This window comes from Ammospiza nelsoni, chromosome Z, assembly GCF_027579445.1.
Source record: "Ammospiza nelsoni isolate bAmmNel1 chromosome Z, bAmmNel1.pri, whole genome shotgun sequence".
NCBI classification, from domain to species: domain Eukaryota; kingdom Metazoa; phylum Chordata; class Aves; order Passeriformes; family Passerellidae; genus Ammospiza; species Ammospiza nelsoni.
The window spans coordinates 23,014,712-23,038,034 of NC_080669.1; the positions used below are offsets into that span (position 1 = coordinate 23,014,712).

General features: G+C 37.5%; 1 protein-coding gene across 2 annotated transcripts in view; it reads right to left on the reverse strand.

Annotated features, from left to right (window-relative positions):
• Positions 1 to 22,100, reverse strand: part of LNPEP (leucyl and cystinyl aminopeptidase) — a 49,050-nt gene extending 26,950 nt beyond the window's left edge. Inside the window, exons 1-2 of one of the 2 annotated variants that reach the window (XM_059491940.1) lie at positions 21,904 to 22,092; positions 1,824 to 1,930 (exon numbers count right to left, since the gene is read on the reverse strand). Coding sequence is in view for 1 of the 2 variants with exons in the window: in XM_059491939.1 (XP_059347922.1) it covers positions 21,904 to 21,922 (19 nt within the window). In the remaining variant the exon portion in view is untranslated. Of the gene's footprint in view, positions 1 to 1,823; positions 1,931 to 21,903 lie in introns of both variants that reach the window. The other variant, XM_059491939.1, reaches the window with a different exon arrangement.
• Positions 22,101 to 23,323: the final 1,223 nt, after the last annotated feature.

The following is a 23,323-nucleotide window of genomic DNA, read 5'->3' on the forward strand; positions in this document are numbered from 1 at the left end:
GCTTGCCTGCATTTCCTCTACTCCAGTAAATTATATTTGTACTCAACTAAATTCTTCAAGTTGGATTATTTCTTATGTTGCACAGTAAAGCACAACAGTCAATACAGTTCTAGAAATGTTTCAAATATGCTACTTTTTGAGTTCTTTAGCAGAGGAGAAAATCTGCCAATGTGAGGGCAGCCACACAAATAACACACTCATTAGACATTTTTAAACTTAATTTTTTCACAAACAAAAAAAAATTTCACAATTTTTTTTTTCACAAAAAACCTATTTTTATTGCAAAAACAATAAAAATATTTCTCACAGAAAAACAGCAGTATAAAAGTCAGAGTTCCAACTGACATCTTCATTTAAGATAATCCTTGAAACAATCCACGCACCTAAGAAGTCAAATCAGTGCCAATCAGACTGTTTGCCTCCATAAAATTTGTCCTTAATAGATAATGGACCAGTGAATATAAATGAGGAATTGAAATTCATACCAAATTTTAAAATCATATTTTTACAATATACAGTTACATTTTGATCAAACTTCTGATTGTATCTTCCGTATCTTTGTTTATGCAAAAGGTTATCTTTTAGCTAATCACTCTCCAGACACAGTTCTATCTATCCAAGGGACTAGAAAACACTCTTGCCCAACTGCAAGGGTTCAGAAATTAATCTAGTATCTTTTGGACACGCCTGTCTACAGTCAACTGACCAATATTCACATCACACCTCTATCTTCCACATTATTTGTTTCCAGAAGAAGAAAGCTGAATTTTGCTCTGCATGTAAACTTACTATAAAGTAGGCTAACTTGTATTAATTTCTGGCAAGAATGCACATTTTGCCAATCTATAAACAACCTAGAATACAACTGTTCCTCCAATGTATAATTTATTTTATTTTTCATTTTATGAAAGTCAAGTTTCTATATGGCTGAAAATCTCAGAAGTGAAAATAAAACATTTTAAAGAAAAGATGGCAAGAATATTTTCAAACTAGATATACTAAGTTTCTCAACACTCACTCTAAATGTATCAAGACTTCCTGTTTCAAGGCCACAAAATCAGAAGAACTGGAGTTCAGTAGTTGTAGCAAAAAAAAGGCCTTAAAATAAGGTAAAAAGAAAATTTTAAAAATCCTTCCCCAGAAAATCCAGTAAGAGAAATGTACTAGTTAACCTGAACAGGAGATATAGCAATGTATGAAAGCAGGGAGTTTGGTGAAACTTGGATCTACCTTCTCTAAGAAGGAAAAGGATCAGAGGATCACAAGATATCTGAGGCTGGAAGGGACTTCAGGAAGCCATCTGCTCCAACCTCTAGGCAAAAGCAGCTTCCAGAATTTTCTATTCTTATGCCATTTCCCAGTACAGGGCTCACAAGCCAGCCTTCAGGCTGTGATTGCATTCAGTGGTCTAGCACCATGACTTCTACACTGGAACACATGCACTTGCATATCAGACTGGGAGCCACACAGAACTGAGAGGACAGAAAGCTAAAGTTAAATTAGAAATGAAAACACATAGGCAAACTAGTGGAGGAAAAAAATGCGTAAAGAAAGTATTGTGCAGCAGAAACTCTTCTACAATTCCTCTTCTTCCAAGAACAGTTAATCAAAAATTCACTATAACTTTTAACATAATTTCTTGACTACTCGCCTCTGCTGGTTGCTTTCAAAATCTGCTGACTAGCTTCAATTGAATTTGAAAACAGGCTCAAGACCAAATTTCTTCAAGACCCAATGAAATCCCACCCCAAAACAACCAGCGGCTGGTAGAAGACACCCAAATCCATATCTGCTATGTAGAAAAGGCAGGTATTAAGACTCACATCTTAACCACTCCAAAAGGTAGCAGTCAATCAGTACACAGCTCCAACCCCAGCCATGGCATGTGCAGCTGCATGGCCAGCAAAAGAGGTAGAAGACATGGGAGGCACTGCAGAGGGAAGGAGGAGAAAGATAAAGTGCATAAATCTAGCAGAAAGTAGGTTTCATTAGCTCTGAGGTTCAGAATACAGTTTGCTTTTTGAGGAACTTATTCTCTAGTAAATTACTTCTAAAGACAGTATTTTCAAAGTTGCATGCATGTAGTAACAACTTTTTCAGTGAAAAACAATTATACTAAAAAATCTCAAACTAAAACTAAGATAGAAAAGTTAAACTACAAGTTAGCTTCAAGACAATTCACAGTTTTAATACCTAGAGACATTATTTTCTAGGAAAACAAGAGTTATAGGCAATTTCTACAGAAGTATTTGCACAAATTGGAAGTAATCAAAATCTGCAAGATCAAAACTTTAATGCATATGAAAAGCATCACCAGACTAACTACTGTCCATTGGAAAGAACACAGACCAAGTATCAAAAGATTACTAGAGCTATTTATGCTGACATAAAAGTCTTTTTATTCTTTATTCACAGAACATATTTTTAGGAGATGAACCATAGAAAATTTGTTTAAAACTTTAACACTCAGATCAATTCTGAACTCTTTGCTTCCTGCTAGTTCACTGGCATTGCTAACATGATAGTGTGAGTGAACTGAACTTTTATGATATTTCTATTTTAGCCCATGAGCTGTTACAATATGAGATAAACAGCCACATGAAGAGGAAAACCCCAGTATTCTTAAACTGAAACATGCCACACGGAATAAGAAGCATCTCGAGGAGCATGATTGCATCACATTTCATGAAAGCATCACATTTCACAGTCATCTCATACCTTGTATGGCCAAGCAACAAACATTCCCATTTTAAAACACATACAAAGCAGATTAATTCATATTCCAAATATACCACAGGATAAATTATTATAAATTCAGGAGTAGGAAAATTAACCTGGAAAGAACTTGCAGGGTTCCAGTGAACTACCACTGTCATGCCAGAGGCTGCAGGTGAGCTAGAGACATTTGTGTTCACATGAGTCCACAATAATGGAAGTACTGATCTGAGCTGCTAAAATGTGCTACAAAAGCCATCTGCCATCAAGCATGGCAACTTGAATCTAAATCTTTGCTAAACACAAGTCTAGTATGAGCAAACAAGGAGGTAGAAGAAAAAAATCTTGGAAGTGAGTCTTGCAGTTCTCTAAAGAGTCCTAATAAAATGCTAAGAGCCTAAAGGTGAAAAGCTTAAGCTTTTAGCTACATCAGCTAAAAGCTTAAACATACCCAAACAAAAGAGATTTTACACAATTCTTCTACAAATTTTTATTCTGAAAGCAAGAGATTTTAAACATCTTCCCCAATACATGATCTATTATCACATTTAATGGTGAATAATATGAATACTCACAGTTAGAAACAATTCTGAGAAAAGATGTGAGGTTAACTACTATATGATTGACAAATCCAGAAAACTAATCTTCCTTATACTGAAAAAATTAGGGCAGGCAGATATTTTCTCAAAATTGATGGTTCTGAAAGTTTCTTTACAGCTGCCTCCTACAGCACAGATTCCCAAAAATATATTGCAAGATATCTCCTCATTACAATATTCAGGGATGGTAAAAAGCTGGGTCTATTATTTTCTTTGAAGAGGACAGAATGCTTAGGATGTGAACTTCAAATGCAGTTTGCGCCAAGACAACAGCACAATGAGCTTGCTGCGTGTACTGCGGTCTTTGACAATGTAATCCCCACAGGCTCTGATAATGTGACCTAGGCTGTAAAGAGTGACTTAAGGACACAAAGGCAAGCACACAGCTTGCTCCTGCAAAACATACACTCTTCACTTCTCACAAATCAGTCCTCAAACTTACGAAGCAACTTCACCACAATACTCATGTTCAGCATGTCACATGATCCTACAGGAACAACCAGGTGTTGAAGTAAAACACTAGTCTAGCATTTGCTCCCAGCGCTTATTCTGTCTGAAGAGGTCCAATCTCATTAAGGAGAAGAACGTAAGCTTTTTTCCTGAAGTTTAATAGACAACACAATGTTTTGAATTTTAGTGTGTGCAACAACAAAATATCTCCTGATGTTTGGTTTTTAGAATACATTATAAATATTCCGCAGAATACAGAAAGAAATTATTCCTTTATATTTCAGAGACAGTATCTTCCTGTAATGCTACTGATATCTCTTTTTAGTTCTAGAAGTATGTACTTTTCCCTTGCAAAACAAAATCAGTTGTCTTTTGTCTATGTCTATCATGTCTGGGTATTCTACCTCAGAGCAGAAATCTCAATACTCAAATGTCTTATATGGATCTAAGTGACCTATTAATTGAGTTCATTCCTTTTTAAAAGATATGCAGAAAATCCTCAAAGGGATTTTTTCAATTTCTCAATTCTGATTAAGAGGCTAAAACTAAAAAAATCCTAAAAATCCTATTCCATTCAGACAGACTGTTCCTGCTTTCTGAGACTGAAATCCACCACAATACAATCTTAATATAGCGAGAAGTTATAATAAAATATTTTAACTGAAAAAATGTTAGATGAATTACAGTAACACCTGACACATTATAGCAGTCAAACTCCCACTGAAAATAAGTGAGAACCTTTCTGTAATTCTGGAATAACCTAGGAGCAAAACAACTATTGGGTAGCATGTACCAGCAGAAGTAGCAAAACCCAGACCAAATTTGTAAAGGGGTATAAAGTGTGGCAACCAACTGGAATAAAAACTGATTCCCACTGAATGTAAACTACTTCAGCTGCATATAAATAATAGGAGAGAATGTGCAGAGTTAAGCCTGCCCAAAACAAGACATCCATGCATTGTGGGTCAAGAAAGAAAAACAGAAAAACCGTAAGCCAAGTTACTTGTTTTGCTATCAAGCAACTCACTGATAGTAGGTCAAAGAATAATTTTGCCCAATGATTTCAGGAATAGATGTTTAACAATGCCATTAGCTATTAAGAGCTATAATACTGTTTTGCATAGATAACTTTTATGTTCAAATTTAAAAGCATTGGCCCTTTTTTCTGCAGAAACAGCTGTTGACAAAACAGCAAATTCCATAAACAAACCACATAAATTTGCTCCTATTAAAAGCCTGGTTGCTTTGGTTAAATCCATTCAGCAGGGCAAAAAGCAACTCCAAGATGGATTTTTTTCCCTTTAAACATATTTTTTATCTTTATCTACCTGTCTAAATGCCACCTCAGCTAGAAGTAGTGGTGAAACACTTGCAAGGTTTCAGCACAGGTACTAAGATCAGAGTATGTTACTCCTAACACATGAATGAGCTTACCACCAGGACAATAAAGTGAGCTGGAGAAGATGCTGTTGGGCACAAATACTGTGTGACACAGTCTAAAACTAGAAGAACAAAGGCTCTACTAATACTTAGGAATTGGAGAATTAGTTCTACACTGTTAATGTTTGGCAAACAGCATAAAATTCCCTGTTTCCAGGACTCTGAGAAACTATCTGAACCACTTATGAGTACTTGCAAATATTTTGTGTATGGCACGTAAGCACGCTCCCAGCAGAGAAATGCATGCTTGTATGTATGTTTAACTCACCAGTAAAAATAGTAAGAATGGTTAGAGTATATGGAACCTGACCTTCTCTCTCTTACTTGGTCTTTGGGACAAACAGAAAGAAATGTGGTAGCTACGAATGAAGCAAGTCACTCATACATAGCCATGGATACAAAACTGAACAAACGCTACTGCTCTTTAAGTTGTTTAGTCCTTGTCAGTACTAACAGTAGGTCACTTGGAAAAGCCAATGAAGGAATTCTGCAGAAATAATGACACATACAGAATCACTGCCTTCTCCCATTTCAAAAGCAGTAAATTTAGTACAACTATTTCCCAGAAAAAGAAGATAAAACAAAGGTTGAAAATTAGATAGCAAAAAAATGCTTTCACTGTAACTTAAAATTTGTATTTTGCTTAGTGAAATAATAATTTCTCATTGTATCTGAAAAAAACCCAACTAGAAACAGCACAAATTTAGAAGAACCTACTAGCCATGACAGTTTTCTGCTACAATTGCACAGTCTTTAAGAGATAATATGACTTGTGCAGGCATGGCTCCAGAAAGTTTGCAAATAATAGGTATATCTGCTACAGAATCTGTTATTTTAGGGAAAAGATTAAGACATTATTCACAGCACAGTACTCATCTATATTTATGAGAGGAAACCAAAAATACACTTACTTAGTGAAATTTCTCTCACACATCTTATGTCTGTAGTCATGTCAAGCTAGTGACCAGAACAAGATGAAATATGAGACTCAATTTAAAACCAGATGTACTTGTATTGTACAGTTTGCATACAAGAAGGAACAAAACTAGCTATAGGAAAAAAGTACAATGAATATTCAAAAAGCTTTCAGAAACATTACGTGTTTCTATTATTAGTTTCTATATAAATTTAAAATTACTCAATATTTTCCACAAACTAAGGCTGGCACTGTAAGAAAAAAATCTTAATGCTCCCTTCTTTCCTAGAAAGACTAGACTTGACTGTAGAAACAAAACTCTGATTTTTCACATTAAAGAGTCATCTAAAATGTGCTTAAGGACATCTGAGGCACTAAAAATTTGGAAACACTATTAAAGGTTTACACTTGTCTTCCTGAACTGTCTGATGCAAATCTGCATCTTCAACCTCAAATAGGAGGAGGGTAGAGACAGAGAAATATTTAATACACCAAATCTCTGAACTGTCCTATCTAAATTTCAGAAGTGTTGATGCGCCATGTAAGTACATAGAAGCACTATGGAAAAGCAACATAGCATATGGTATTCAGTCATCTCTTTTAAGTTTGGGGGATTTTTAAATTAAATTCAGCCTAGACCAAACTTCCACATATAACTTAAATCTATGTATTTATGCTGAGTTACTTAGTAAAAATATGATTTTAACAGAATTGTAAAAATTAAAACTATATCCTTGGGCTCTGCTCTTACTATGGCAGTTCACCAGTTCTACTTTACAGGAAGCAGCAGATCAATCACCCCAGTTCCAAACTGTGAAATATTAATGTTTTTATAGAAGACAGAAAGGAACATGCACTGTTACTTGTGCACCTTATGCTGGACTCATGGCTTGAGACTTCCTCCAAATCTTACAACCTATCCTCACCCATAACTATTGTCCTGGTTATTGTTTCTAAGCTGTCTGAGAGGAGAGAAGAGAGATGGACAGCCCAAAGGGGAGTTCTAAAACAGATTCATTGTCACAGATACTCAAACTGGCATACAAAGGCATTTTGAAGAAAATTTGATTCCAAATACTACACTGGAAATCCAAACTTGAGAAATATTTCAGAAAGTGCAATCACTTCCTCAATGGAAACCAAAAATCACTAGTTCCAAACATCATTAGTTAAGGGTTTTTATTACTGCAGATCAGCATTAGAGTTTTAAGTAAACAGAAATAAGAACATCCAGGGGTATAGGTAAAACACAATTGTCTATCAGATTCTTTTTTCAACAGATGAAGAATAAAATGGCCAGCAAAGAAGAAGTTTAATTGACAGCTACACATCTGAATTGGTAGACTTTGAAAATGGACACTTAAAACATTAATTATTAACATTTTTTTAGATATAAACTTCATCTTTCTAAACCTAAAGATGAAATAACGCTGGAAACTTTAGCTAATGCTGTTTATGAATTGCATAACCTAATACGACAGAAATGATTTTCAAAAATCCAGCAGAGATGGAAGCAACATTCTACCCTACTTAACTACTTCAGCAAATGAAATGAGAAAAAAACCAAAGATCAAGAAACAGAAGTGACAACTTAGAAAACTAACAGTATTTTGTATCAATAGTTTTGTGGAAGATAAATATTTTAAGAATAAAACCCTCAACACATTACATATAATATGTTTTTTTTGTTTTTCAGAGTCACACCTCCCTACTTATTTAGGCACTATTCAAATCCATATATGTCTATTATGTCCCGTCTATATGCAGTATTGTAAGGTATTTGCCATAGGATTTGAACACATAGATGACATTATCTCATCACTAGGTAATATCTAATTTTTTATTACAAAATTCTCAAAGAATACAAATAATTGGCATTGATTGATCCCTGGCAGTATCTGCCAGTAAATGCTCAGTCTACAAATAAGTGCTTACAATGAGAAAACCTCCGGCTATCAAAAGCCTTCTGTCACATTTGGAATGCAGATTCAGAATTTCAAAACCGACTGGTCAAATCCGAAATAACTGCCGCTCTGCAATAAAGCTTATGACAGGTTGCTTGCTCAGGCAAGCACTTCAAAATCTGAACAATTATACAAAAGACACTTAAATCAAATGGCTAAAAGCAACCATACTGGTATTTAACCTTTAAACTGTAATTCACTGTTGAAGCATCAGCAGCTAGGAAAAGGACAGCCAGGCTTTCTCACCATTGAGTATTAATATGAAGCCTGAATTTTTAAAGGCAGTTAAGCAAAAGGATAAACAAACATATGTACTCATACGCAGAACCGATTGTCATCTTAATGCTCATGGCAAGACCAGAACTATGGGTTGAAGCCTCTCAATCCACCTGAACACTAAGTACACGGAAGCTGCATTACCTTTTGACATTTGAAAGCAGACCATCTCCAAATAGAGGAAAAGCAGAATTGCATCCTATCTCTGCCCAATCAGAAAATTTAACAGTAGGAGTACAGTACTGACTGGACCCAGACTGGAGCTATGTAATACAGTTTTTGTCACAGACATGCAAAACAAGTGATGATCAATCAGACAGACTTTACACGCAATTCCATTCCCCTCAAAAGCAAAAAACTGAATCTGACGCCATATCTCACAACCTTTGCACACACAAAAAAAAAGGCACACTGAAAAATAAACATTCAGTAGCATCAGTAATGCCACAGACAGTCTTGGAAAGTTTCTGTAGCTTATTTGGTAGCAATATTCCATGTTCAGCATGCAATTATTCCCAGTACTGCCGGCTCCCTGCTACTACCTAGCAACCATTCTTTAAGGATTAAATTTGCCTTTTGTATGAACTGTTAATTGCTGTGGTCTAGTGACTTATTTTTACTTGATAAATTGTGTACATTAGCACAGTTAAAATCAGCACAGTGATTGCTGTAGATTGATTTAAAAAAACAAAGAACAAAAGTGTTGAAATCAAGCAAAAAAAAAAAGGCAGGCATTTTATACATTTAGCAGAAAATGGTAGTAATAGTTGATCAGACCTGTGCTTATAAACATTTAGGAGAATTGCTATATGATTTTGTCTGAGAGGTATTTACTTTTGAAAGAACTTAGTTTTGAATTTTTCATTCACTGCTTGCTGATAAGTTTTTCTGGACAGTCTGAGCAAGCAGCATTCTATTATAAAAGAAAATCTAACTCATTTAAAATTGCTTTCCCTAGTTTACAAACTGTCTATTTCAGGACTGTTGTAATTCGTCTAAAGATATTTGCTCTTACTCTAGCTGCATTTAGAGTAAGTTGCTCCAAGGCAACCCTTGGCCTACAGGTTTAGGCTGCAGGAGAGCAGACACCTTCAGTGACAGCTGTTAAACCAGAAGCAGCGCTCAGAGGTTTGAGCAAAAGTTAACTGAACACAAAAGGCTTCTAGTGGCTCAACAGGTCTTGAAGTTGTAGAATAAGTAGCACAAACTTATCTTCACACTGGTGCTGAAAGTCGCTGATGCAGACAACAGAAAAATAAAATCAAAGGCTATGCTTAACACCAGCTGTCTAATGATACCAGCTCTTAAAGACACAGGCCTCTCTTTTCTTCTTTAAAACAGAGGTTTAAAAAAGAGATAAAGGTGTTACTTGATAGTTCAACAATTATCTTTTCTGGAACTACTTTGAATCTCAGCAGTCCAACTGAAAACAGCATCTCATCTGAGCTCTCCTCTATGTAGCAGTTATTTTGATGTCCTCAAATTTCTCCCAAAACAGCCATGCAGTGTCTTGTGTTCGTGGATCGTTTTTTCTTGGCTCCTAGAGCCATTTTTCCAATTTCATTATATGCAAACTCCAGCTAAGAGCAACAAAAACACTCAGAAAATTATTTGTTACTGACATTTCCACTTTTCAGCTGCTCTGCTTTTGTAGCTGTCCAATTTAAAACTTGGGTGAAAATACCCAGGCTGTGTTCATAACAATTTCTGCAGTTCAAATACATAAAATACAGGTAAAGAGTAGCTTATTTAAAAGAAAAAAAAAAAGAAGCAAACAGAAGTCTAAAATTAATTTCTTGTTGAAAAACAAAAACCACAATTTGGAGGCAATTTTCCCATTTGCATTTCTATAACCAGTTCTCAGAGAGACTGAGTTACTGTCTGGGCTTGGGGTCAAAACACCTAAAGAAGTGTAGCTTAAACATTCAGTTGCTGTTACTTCTGGAAAAAAATGATGATCAGTAAGCAGTTTCTCTTCATAGGGATAAAAACGAAGCAGAACTTTGGTTAAAGTTATTACCTCATCAACTCACAGAGCCAGTGCTGAATGATGAAGGAACTGAGGTCAGTATAGAGATTTAATGTCTTCTATCCAGAAATTTAATTCTTATTTAGTTAAATCTGGTTTAGGATATTTCTTTTTTTGTTTACTCTATCAATGGGTAAATTACTCTAAATCTAAGTGATTTGAAATAACAAGGGAAAATTTAGAGCCAAAATGCTGAGTTAAGTTACTTAACTTTACAGTAGTTTCCATACAATATAGGGAATTCCTATTTTTACACCAGATTTCAACTACACATTCTGGAGAAAAACAAAAACCACATAAAACCACAAACCATACTTAAGTAGAACAGGAATTTTCCAAGTTACTTAGTTTCTTTCCAACCTACTGAAAGGAGGTTAGTGAGGTGGGGTGTTGGTCTCTTCTCTCAGGTAGCAAATGACAGCACAAGAGGAAATGGCCTCAAGTTAGGAAAAATTTCCTCATCAAAAGGTTTATCAAGCTTTGGAACAGGCTGGCCAGTGAAGTGATGGAGTCATCATCCTTGGAGGTACGTAAGGACACATGGATGCGGCACTAAGGAACATAGTTTAGTGGTAGACTTGCCAGTCTACCACTTAGTGGTTGCAATCCATGATCCTAAAGGTCTTTTCCAAAATAAATGATTCTATGATTTGATAAACAATTGCTTACCATGGGGACTTCTAATATTAGGTATAAATTCTATAATCTAATCTAATTAAGTAAATTGTACAATTTGTAGACCATCTCAATTTATTTGCTGATGCCATACTGTATTCCTAGCTGTTAAAACTGACAAAGCATCCCTCTGAGCATTACTGGGGCTATTCCCCCACCCAGCTCACCACTTCCTGTAACAGAAGGTACATCAACCCCTCAACACATCCCACTATCCTTTCCCAGATACCAGTGTTGAGGATAATGCAGACAGTGTTTTGTTTTTCATCCTCCTCTTTTCTCTTTTTCTCCTTTCATAACAACAGTTTTGGACATCCAGCTGCTGCTACCCAGAAGATTAAATAATTAAAAATGTGAGCAAGCTCTTCCTACTTCTCCTCTGAGCACTACATTCACTGACTCACTGTAGGACTGTATGCCTATTTCCAGGAGCAGTTAACACAGGAATTAGTGTAGTTCCTTATTCTTGCAAAGCTTGCAACAGTCACCAACTCTTAACTACCCCCTTCCTTACCTTGGTTTCCATGCAAAGATACAAGACTCGCTTAGCTCTTCTAACTCCCCGCTCTCCCTGCTCTGTCCCTGTATATGTCTTGTCCGGTCATAGCTTGAAAAGAAATGCCTCAAAACTTTGGAAGAAGCAATTAGAAAAAAAAACTTCGAAGTGGAAAAAATACTTAACTAACAAATATTAATTTTTAAAATTGTTTTTCTGTTCTTCTAAAATATCACCCCACAGAAGTTATATCAGTTTTGCTGAACTTTTCTCACAGACAATTGTTTTACAGCATAGTCAGTAAATAATCCCTGTTGCCACCTGCCTACTCTTTGGGACAAAGAAATTCAAAGGAAACCTATTCAAAATGCTAACTAAAGCCTCAAGCTTTCATGGGTCAGGGCAAGCAGTGGTGTTTGTAGTCCTATCCTCCCTCCCACAGAAGAAAGGAAGAGTGAGGAGGAACATCAAGCAAAAAGTTATATTTATTCAGAGTCTTCATAAAAGCAAATTACTCATGGCATTTCTGGACCCTGAACTCAACATAAAAACTCCGAAGACTGGCTACATGGATCTTACAGGAGACAAGTGCAACTCCTTAAATTCAAGACATGCTCAAATTTGAGTTCACACATTTACAAGCAAAAAAAAAAAATCCTGAAGATTTACTTATGAAATCTAATTTTTGAAAGATAATGTACTTTGTTAGTGAACAATGTGTAAGTAAAACATAAGAATAAAACAAGTAAAAATCTTCATATTTTAAAAACCTAGAAGCAGGGATTAACGTCACTGTATTAACACTTAAATACTGCATTACACTATTTCATCTTGTGGGTAAGTGTCAACAGATACATCAAATCAGACATTAAAAATTACTGAATTGTAATAAGCAGTGACTTCTGACAAGGCTGCCTTTTAATTTTATAATATTTTCAGCATGCTTCAAGAACTTGTTTGTTTATTATTATTCCTTGTCATATCAATTTAGCCCTTCCTTCTCTAATGCGAATTACTTCCTTCACTGTTATGCCCTGGGCTGTCTCCAACTCATCCATTAAAAATTCTGTGTTTGGAGGGAATCAAGAAAAGCTTATCTTATCTCTTCCAATAAGCTTGCTCAGCAAACAAAGCCCATGTCCACAAACACATTACTTATGTTAAGATCCTTACTAAAGATTTCCTTCTTCTCTACCATGTCTCCCTAAGCATTCCATACATTATAAGTTCCTCCTGAGCAAGAAAATAATTCAATTCTACACAGAAAAATTATTTGCTCTTACTAAAGCAGGACAGTACACAATTACTGTACAGTCATTCATGTAATTTCAAACCCGCATCTGTCTGCAGTAAGAAAACAGTTATAACCTTTACTCAGCTAACAAAGACAAAGCAAGCCACTGGAATGTCACAGAAATCACAAGTTCTACTGGAAAGCCCTCTGCCTTCATTTCACTGTGGTTTCACCTACAACTTTGGGGCTGGGGCTTCTTTTTGCTTGCATGTACACAGCTTTTGCTTTCCTCGTCTTCATCTCCCGACTTTTCCCTTTTTTTGCCCTTGGGATTCTTTCCCCCACCCAGCTGCAAGGAATTAAGCATTTGGCTACATGGGGATTAGCTGCCTATCACGGTTTACCTACAACAAGAAGATTTAAGCAGAATTTTTACTTACTGGTAAAGTCAATGTAAAGGGTTAATATGCAGCCACTCAGAGGAAAACATAAGTCTTTGCATTTAGGAACAAAATCTTTCATGCTGCAGTTATTTTAAATGTGTTAAACCTTACTTTAAGAACCTTTACAGGAGAACAATATTTCTGGGGAAAAAGAAAGGCTAGGCTGCTACAAAATAGATGTCACCATTTTTCTCTCGCAAATTACTGAATTCAAACAGAAAAAGGAAATAATCCAATGGGAAAAAAAACCCAAACAAATGAAGAAGTATTAGGCAATATGAAGCACTGCTATGAGAATCTGAATCATGCACAGGATTTGCCTGCTTTTTAGAGACAGAACAGAAGGTACAGGTAAGCTAAGAGCAAGTTCTTAATCCCCACTATGCAGCAAGATTATATATGCGTTGCATATTTTTAATAGACCAAAACTGGACACATATACATTTATATATACACTTTCATATGCTGAATGCAACTAAAAAAAACATTAAAGAAGCAATTTTTAAAAAGGCACACAGACTCCAGTAAAACAAAAGAGGATCTGTTGTTTTTTGTAGTATCAACATCTACATGCAAACAGATATGATGACTCCATATGATTTTAATAAATACTGTTATACTCTTTAATAAATACTCTTAAAAGACAGACCGTACCTAACATCTGCTCACAACTTGAACCACATATGCCACTCTGTAAGGGCTGATTTCAAGATACAAATAACTGGTAGAGGTTTAGAAGACTGTGTATAGTTAAGTATATATCATGACTTCTAATGGACAGACAAAAGGTCTTCAAAACAGATGCTGGTTTTGGGAGAAAAAAACCTCTTCTTTCTCAATAAAACCTCCTAACTTGAAAATGAATAGATTTTCCTGTATTGCAAAGGGGGACAAATTTTGCTTTCCACTCCAAACTACACAAGGGAACTCAAGCTCCAAGCCTTACAAGGTCACTTGCCCCTTCAAGCTATACTCCAAGGTCTACTTCTGCTTTTTACTTGTTTATGTGGGTTTTAAAAATCAATGTGAGATAAATAGTGCAGTGACAAGCTTCTGCACATAGACTGGAACAAAACCCTGCCAATTAACTGTATAACAGAAATTAAAACAATGTGTGATTATGCATTTTAAGACCCTCTCTTATCTGACGTTGCCATAACAAATATGAGCGAGGAGTGTAATTTCAAGGAAGTCAGTGTTTATTAGTCTTGGGTGCTTCTAAAAGGTTCTCTTCCTGATTTTTAAGCAAAGTACCATTGCATTTGCTTTGTCAGGACCTCAGATTGAAGAACTACACGGATCAATTACATTTCACCATTGACCAGTTAGATTTAAATGTAAATAGCCAGGATACTATGGAGCCTTCTATGTTAGCAACAAAAAAGAAAATATCATAGAAGGGGAAAAAGTGAATAGATCATTTAGTGAATACTCCACCTAAACAACTGGTAAAAATTTGTAACTTATTTTTGTCATAATTATTTATCAGACATGAAATTAATGGACAGGTGTTGTCCATTAGCAATGAGGAGCTATGAGGAAATAAGAGGAGAACTTAAGGCTAACCAAACCAAGGTTAGTCTGGATTTTGATATCCAAGAGATGCAATATCACATCAGTTCACATTAACATAGATTTTCAAGTTTAAATCTGGTACCAGTTAGGTTTCCTATGAGAAAATGCAGGGGAAATGGAGGGAAGGAAAGAGGACATAGTTTTAAATTACATTTTCGTCTTTGGATATTTCTGAGAAGGAAAACCTTCCACAAGGTTGAGGCAGTGTTCAATCCTCAGCCACTTGTTGAACAAAAAATGGGATAGGAAAGAAGCTTCTGGCTTTAATTACAGAATACGGTTGCTTTAGTTTCCTGCTTCCAGTCTTACCAAAGGTGTATTTTGCAATTAAAATCACATAAAACGTTTAACCACAGGGGCCTAATGAAAAGGTCCTGAATATTAAGAGACACACAGGAAGTTGTGTCTCAGATTTCTTGAGCTACTCAACTCCTATATTCAGAACTGCTGACAATCCTCTTCACAACACCTGTCCATTAATTTCACGTCTGATAAAAACCTCGTTCATCACTGCTGAGAATACAAAACATCTCTCTGCTGGTACCAGTTGTTTTGAAGTAAAAAAAATTTTGAGAGTTTTCAGAAACATCTAACAGTTAGGTATAGAACCTGACAGACTATATACAAACTGATGGTTGCCTAATCTTTTCGTTCTCTTGTTTGCTTTTAGCAATAAATGAATAGAATCATATTCTCTTGTCTTGAACACTCTCTACAGAGGCAACCTGATATGCCTTCTGGATTACTACTGTTACTTAATACCCACTTGACAGCTCCAATCATCCCAAACTATCTGCAGTCACAAGCCCACGTTACGTATTCACTGCTCTGTAACTGGTAGTCCGATTCACAGAAAGCAAGATGCAATAATGGCTAGAGGTTATGGCCTAACACACTAAGTTTTGTATCAACTTAATGGAGCAAAAATACATCTATCTACATTTTTCTCAGTCTCATAATACAACAAGAGAAAGAGTATTGATAAGGAAAGAAGTAGCAGTGGGTCTGCCTGGTAGCTTAAGACATACTGAAATCTACATTGCTCCAAAACCCTATCCAGGTTTGGACAGCAACTGACAGTTTATATATGTTGTATTGACAGCCACAGTTTCTAAAAACCTACTGTCTGTTGTTCTCTTATCATGGTTTACAGATCAGAATTATGAGGCCTCTAAAGCATATCAAAGCATTTTGATCTCCCACTAACAGAAGTCAGAACTTTTTCATCCATGAAAAATAGTAAAAGTGGTTCTACTAATGTGCTACCGGCTCATTGCTAATGAAGAAACTATATACAACAGAAAGGCTTACATAAAAATCACCATTGGGCCCTAGAATAGTAGGTGAATTAAGCACATTCTTAGTTTTGAACACAATCAATTCTCCATAAAAGTCAATGGCACTGTGGTAGAAGTATTGTTACACAAGAACTCCAGTTAACAGAAAATATTCCTTCAATGTCAGAGCGATTACAACCAAAGGAAAGCTCTCTGCACACAGTTATGCTTAGTAAAGCACGCTGAAACACTCCTTTAAACACCTTGGTGGTAGTTTTGATTGGAATAAAAAACAAATCCCAAAATCAAAACTCACCTTATTTCCACAAGAACAAAACAACTGACTGAAAGCATCTTGTGTTTCAGTGAAATCAGGATTCCACTTTTTCACTCTCCACCTGATGTGGTAAAGAAGACCTCTGCTTCAACAGACTACTGCATGCCCTAAATAATCCAGAAGAGCTGGCTCTAAGGTCTTCCTTGAACATCTATTTTGAGACAACACTCATGAAGCAATAAAGGATCAGCTGTGCCCCAGGGACACGAACTGCACAGAACCCAACACACCATATTACCCTGAAATTCCTGTCTGTTCAATCAACCAGATGAGTTTTCCAGACATGTTCCCTCCCTTCCTTACTCCAAATTTCCTTCAAGAGTATCCATCTTTCTGTGTGCAAGAAGGCACACAATTTTTTGTGATTATTACATTTTAAGGTTAATATACTTCCACTATGTAAAGCAGTATCATAAACAGTCAAAACACAACTTCAAAAGGCACATATGTACTCTTTAAAATACTTTGACGCAATTAAAACCCAGATCACACAAGATCTTGGTTTATTTTAAAAGTTAATATGATCTTATTTTAAGGTACTGTTGGACAGAAGTCTAAGCAGCAGCTACCATGCATGTATTTCTCTGATAGACAAAGGAATAATACTGCTCCCAAACATAAAGAAATCTCAGTCTTTTTGCTCTTCTACACAATCTTTGCTTTTGTACTCAATGAAAAAAAAAAAAACACCATTGTGCAGGAGAACTGAAAATTAACTGGACTTTCTTAAATAACTGAGTAAAATATTAAAAACTTGAACTCTCTGAATTCATCACTACTTTAACCAGAGGATACATTAAATAAAGATAAATTCAGCTTCTTTATACATAATTGTTACACCAATGCCCATCTAATATGAAAATAGTATTCTGACTAGTGAAACAAACAGAGGTGGTTTTATCCTTGCTTTTATTTGTTTGTACTATTTTTATGGCAGTTGTTACAGAACTTTATGCAGCATTCACGTAGCCCCAGCAATGTGAAACATGGTTGCTCAACTTTACATCATCTTCCCAAAAAAGATGGCAAGACAGTCCTGGAATACTTTTACAGGTAGATACTGAGGTCAGCATAAGCTTTCATTGTTTTTTACTTATGAAGTAAACACACAGATACTCCATGGTTTCATTCTGCAAGTGGAAGACCAACTGCTTAATGGAAGAATACTAACAAATAGACAATAATGAGCACCTATACTCTCATCTTCAGACATTCTTTAACTCACTGAATTCCCCTTCTGAACATCCACTGTTTGGCAGGGGTTCACAGAGAATCAGCAAAAGCAAACACATATCAAATACATTGAAAAAACAGGTTTCTGCTCAGCTGACACAGGAACACAAGCACAGATACAACATGGCTTTGTGGAAAACTACAACCCAGCACAATGCACTTGGACAATGTAAAACTCACACTCAGGAACAGATTAAATCAGAATTTTTTCCAGTAGTAATTGATGGGATAGGCAAACCACAGGGCAGAAAAGAAGACATTAAGAACAGACCTCTTTCATGTTTTCTATCTACCATTGTACAAAAAAAAATTAAATTACCCAATCTGCTGTTTAGGACTGAGTAACAGTTTAAGACAAACAGGAACCCTTCTGCCCCATGACACAGCATTGTAAAACAATGGCAGTCAAGGCTATGCCTGCTGTCTCCGACAGAATTAAAGCTTTGCACACACAACATGCTCCTGCAACCTCCAGTACACTTCCGTACTGAAATTAACACAAAGAACAAAGTTATTTTAGAATTGACAGAACTACCTGAAATAACTAGACTTTGCAAGTAACATTTTCATTTTGTAAAGAACATTACCCAACTTGTTTTATTTCTACTTTCCAAAAACCCCCCCACTTCTTCCCATGAGAGTCTTTTTATTTTGCTCATCAATCTATTCCTGTAATTAATATCAAAGATTGCATCTGTTGTGTATGAAAAGGCTAAAAATAATTCAGGAATGTCAGTGAAAGTGAGTGCTATTTGCACTTCAGATCCTCACAAGTTATCCCATCTGCAGCTGCAAGTTCACGCATGTCACCTGTCTTAAATGAGAAACTCTGTAATAGCTCACTTCTCTCTTTTCCATACTAAGTAGAGAAGTGACATATTTAATGTAATAAACAGGAAATTATGAAATGACCTTTCAGAAACACATACAATCTAAAAAATAAGCAAAAGACTTGCAAAATAATTTCTACTGATGTCCAAGATACAGATGTCCAAAATCACATTACATATTTCCTTTAATCTGTATTTCACTTCTTTCACTTGCTTTTTTGTTTCTTTACATTTTAGTGAAACTGTTTAAGTAACAAATGACTAGTCAAAATAAAAAAAATTCTGCTCATTGATTCAAAGCAGAATTCAAAGGAATGGGAGACCATACATCTTAGGTGGAAAAATTCTGCGCAACAAATAAGCAAAACTTCTATGAGCTTTTAATTAAAGTTTGATTATTTGTTCTGGGGGAACAATCTCAAGTTAAGAGCAGTCATGCAAATAGAGGAATCCATCTCAAAAAAAAATCCTACCAGTAACCATTTCTGGAACATTTACTACTTTATAGCATTCATAACTTTCAAGAAGAAGTGCAGACGGGACATCAGGAAAATGTCATTCCCTTCACTGAGAGGGTGGCGGGTCACTGGAACAGGTTGTGGCATCAAGCCTACCAGAGTCTAGATGCCACTCTTAGTTACATGGTTTAGTTTTAGGTAGTCCTGAGAGGATCAGGGAGTTGGACTTAATGATCCTTATAGTCCCCTTCCAACCTGAGATATTCTATGATTAACTCAGTTATTCCAGGAGCTAAAAATAAATATGCAATTAACTGCTCTTCTAGAGCTACAGACCTCATACATCATCTCCACCCAAAGTCCTAAACAGGGAAGAAGACACAGCCTAGATCTCTTCAGAGAGGTCCCAAACTAAGTTTACAGTGCAGGGAAGAGGGAAGAAGTAAAAAAAGTAAAAATAAAAATCCCAAGTTTATTTACTTTATCTGAGCATTTCCACAGGAGGAGCCATTCAAAGAGTAAAGAGTTCAGCACACCCACTAGGATTTCAAGGAAAGGATAAGGGTTTCTTTGAACTTTGAAATACATTATGACTGTGTTTTTTCTTTTATTTAAGAAAAAGAATTCCAAACAAATACTGAACTAGAAAAGCAGGAATTTATATCCACTTTAGTACATTTGCTGCCTTAAAGTCTATTTTTAGACACATACTCATTCAGACACAGCTCTACTCCCACAAATAAAAACAAGAAATTGTCTCATTGCTAGTTTGACCAATGGGTATCAGAGTGCTGAATCCAACTAAAATGCTTTTGCAAAATCTTAAGATCCAGCCTGGTCCCTCTTCCCCACATTTTACAAGGGTTAAAAACCCCAAAGAACTGAGAGATCTATAAGTATAATATTGTAAGCCTCCTGTGATAGGCATGCTTTCTTCTCAATTTAAACAGCGCTTTGCACAGGAAATCAACACGACTCACAAATAGAACTCATAAGTATTGGGTAAGACAAAACAAAAATCCAGTTTATTTGGAAAATTTGATGCCTACAAAAGGTTCCAGACCACCAGGCATAAAAATAAAAATTCTATTCAAAAAGCCAATAATGTAAGCACCCTCTTCACTTCAGATTTTTTGCCACTGCTATTGAGCACCAAATATGCCCCAAGATCATCAGAAATAAGGTGCAACATTTTTGCTCTAATATTTGCATATTCTCTGCAGCATCCATTCCAGCACAGCCAGCCCTCAGGAAGAAACTTATTGACCAACTTCAGCTCCAAATTTTCTTCCAGTCTTACCATGATCTTTAGTGTTTTCATTTCAGGGAACAAAATTAGGAAGCTCAGTGCATGAATATTGCTCCTCGGCACCTTAAGCTACATGCTAAAGCCCACAGGTGCATTTCTCCCAGTTGCACGGAGCAGAATTTTTAAAACGTTTTATTGCACAGTGCAGCAATAGCATTATGCCAAACAGACATTTAAAACAACATTTAATCTCTTTGAAAAGGAATGGCCTTAGCAAGATGACTTCAAAATTAAATTCTCCCCCAAATTGCACTACTCTTAAAGACAAGATCTTTTTATGATGCATACAAGAATGCACAAAACAACGCTGTGACTGAAATAGGCTGTAGCTGAAAGACCTTACACTAAGGCCAGGATTAAATGGAGAACCAAAACATCAACTGCTTGTAAAAACTGTAATTTTAGCATGACAATACAAAAAGGGGGAAAAAAAAAGGGGGGGGGGGGGGTCACTCTTGCGAGTTACAACACCAAAATATGCCCAGAGCTCACGACTTTCAGTTTCTTTCAGATTCTAAACGGCAGCATCCAATGGCAGGGGATATTTCATGCATTTCAAAAAAAGGGAAATGCAAGGCAATGAAGATATATTTATAGATTCACACACGGTTTATAGAACCTTAGAATGGATTAAAAGGAACCTTAAAGATCATTTAGGGCCAACCTCTTTGCCATGAGACAGAAAATTTATTTTTTAGCACATGGGGTTTTTTTTAAATACGATGCAGCAAACTCTACCTGATACTTTACCGATGGCTATCCAACATGCTTGCCATTTAACAGACCAAATCCCACCTGTAACAAAAGTGCTGCGTTTTCAGCAGGAAGGCTGTTGTTTTACCCACTGTCTAATTCCATATTTGGCCATGGTTGTGAATCTAACCAAACATACTTCAGTTTCAGTTTGATCTGAGAGCTTCATTTCCTCCTCTGCCCTGGACGGGTAGAATGTGTTACTATTAGTAGAGGCACAAGCAACACGACTTTTCATGGCTTCATTTCAGGCACAAGCACAGGATGCACACACACTGCTGTATTACGATGCCAGCAAACGCTCCCGTATGCCTATCTCTGAGCCTATGCAACCACGTCGGAATTTCAAGCACTTCTGTCACTGCATGGGCGCTCTGAAAGCTTTCTGGGTTTCAAGAACACCCTGAAATGCTATTTCGTACACCGCTTATACTTCTGTATTTTATTTCTCCTTCCGCTCGGGTTTGGGTGGGGGGGGGGGGGGCGGTTGGAGGTACGTTCTGATGAGAATGCCCCGATCAGGAAAACGCCATGAACAGGGGGGCTGGTGCCTACTTCCCATCAGAGTCATGATGGCTTTGGAACTCCAGACACCTATAAGGCGCCTTCGGTGGTGCCACACACGGCGAGTGTACACCTGGAGTTCAAGTGGCCCCGGCTTCCCAGTGTGAGACCCCGGCCGGGCATGAGAAGCGCAACAGCGCCGAAAAAGCGAGGGAGCTCCTTTCCCCTCTGTCGTTCAAAACACCTATTCCTAATTAACATGAGACAATTTTCAAGCCGCAAACAACGAGGGCAGCAACACTACGAAGCCTCCCGTTTTCCTCTGGACGCGGCTCCGCCGGGAGGCCCCGCGGCCCCGTCCCGGGCTCCGACGGCCGCCCAGGTACTCACCGCTGGGAAAGGGCTCCATCTTCCTCCCGGAGTCCGCTCTCAGCGGAGGCGCTGCCACGGCTCTTTACTCCTCCTCCTCCCGCCGCCGCATGCTCCTAGGGCTCAGTCCGTACCGCCCCACCGGGGCCGCAGCGCTATCAGCCCGCGGCTCCCTCCCGGCTCGGCAGCCTTTTCAGGCGAGGCAGCGCCGGCCAACCACCGCCCGCCGCTGCCTCAGCGCTCGCTTCCTCCTCGCCCCTGGCTGGGCCCCGCGGCACCGCCTCCTGCCTGCATGGGCCCGCCTCACGCCGGGGATACCGGGGCGGGCTCCGGACCCCGAGGGACCAAGTGTCGGATCGCGGCGTCCCGTGCGCCGCTCCGCAGAGCGGGTGACCCGGCCGCTGCCGCACCGGGCTCGCCGCGCAGGCCGTGGCGCTGCTGCGGAGCCGGCTTTGCCTGCGTGTCCCTGCCGTGCGCCTTCCGTCGCAATTTAACCTTACTTTTTATTTAAACAAATAATTCCCTTATCATCCGGTAGTGTTCTGCTGTGCAAGACACAAGAATCAAAAGGCACAAGCGATTGTGTGAAATGTGATCAAACGATGCTACAGAGAAAGACTGGATAGTGTTCCAGGAACCAAACACAAAAGATCAAAACAATTAATTATACAAAGTGGACCTGGTATTTGTGAAAGAGAACCAGCCATACACGGTGGATGTCACCATGAAATACGGAAGTATTGAAACATAATTAGAAGTGGCTGCTGTGGGAAAAGTAAAGTATAAACATCTTCAAGAACAAATTCAATAACTAAAAAATGCTACAAATAATGTATTTATGGGTTTTCTGTTTGGCTCATATGGGAACTCTGAACTTTCGAAGGCCCTGGGTCTCTCTAGCTTAAGCACAGAGGACTGCCCATGCTTTGGTTTTCAGGGCACTTTTTACTTCTGTGGGCATTGTGTACATGTTTGCTGGTAAAGCATATAGCATTATATCATCTTAATCTATGCAATAGTGAATATCTACATAACATCTTGTACTACTGGGTTTATTGTAGTATGTATTAATGCCTATAATGAAGTATTGATAGATGACAATAAAACCTGCTGCCAAGCCCTGTACCCTCAGAGGAGTAGGGTCATGAGAGACAAAAGCTTGTTATTATGGCTGAACATCAACAAAGAGCCATGAGATTGAAGGTGAACACCATGAACCTAAAGACACTGTGATCCTCTTGGCATTAGGGAGGGATTGTATGTAGAGATGACAGAGGAATCATGGTGTGATATATCACATACCATCAATTTGGGACAAAGTTTTCCTGATGTTGATCAAAGTGGTCAGGCCATCTATACTTAACTTGGAAAAGGAACTTACATAAATTATTATATGCTCAATATCTAGCCTCCTTTTTGACTTGCTTGTCCCCTGCTCCCT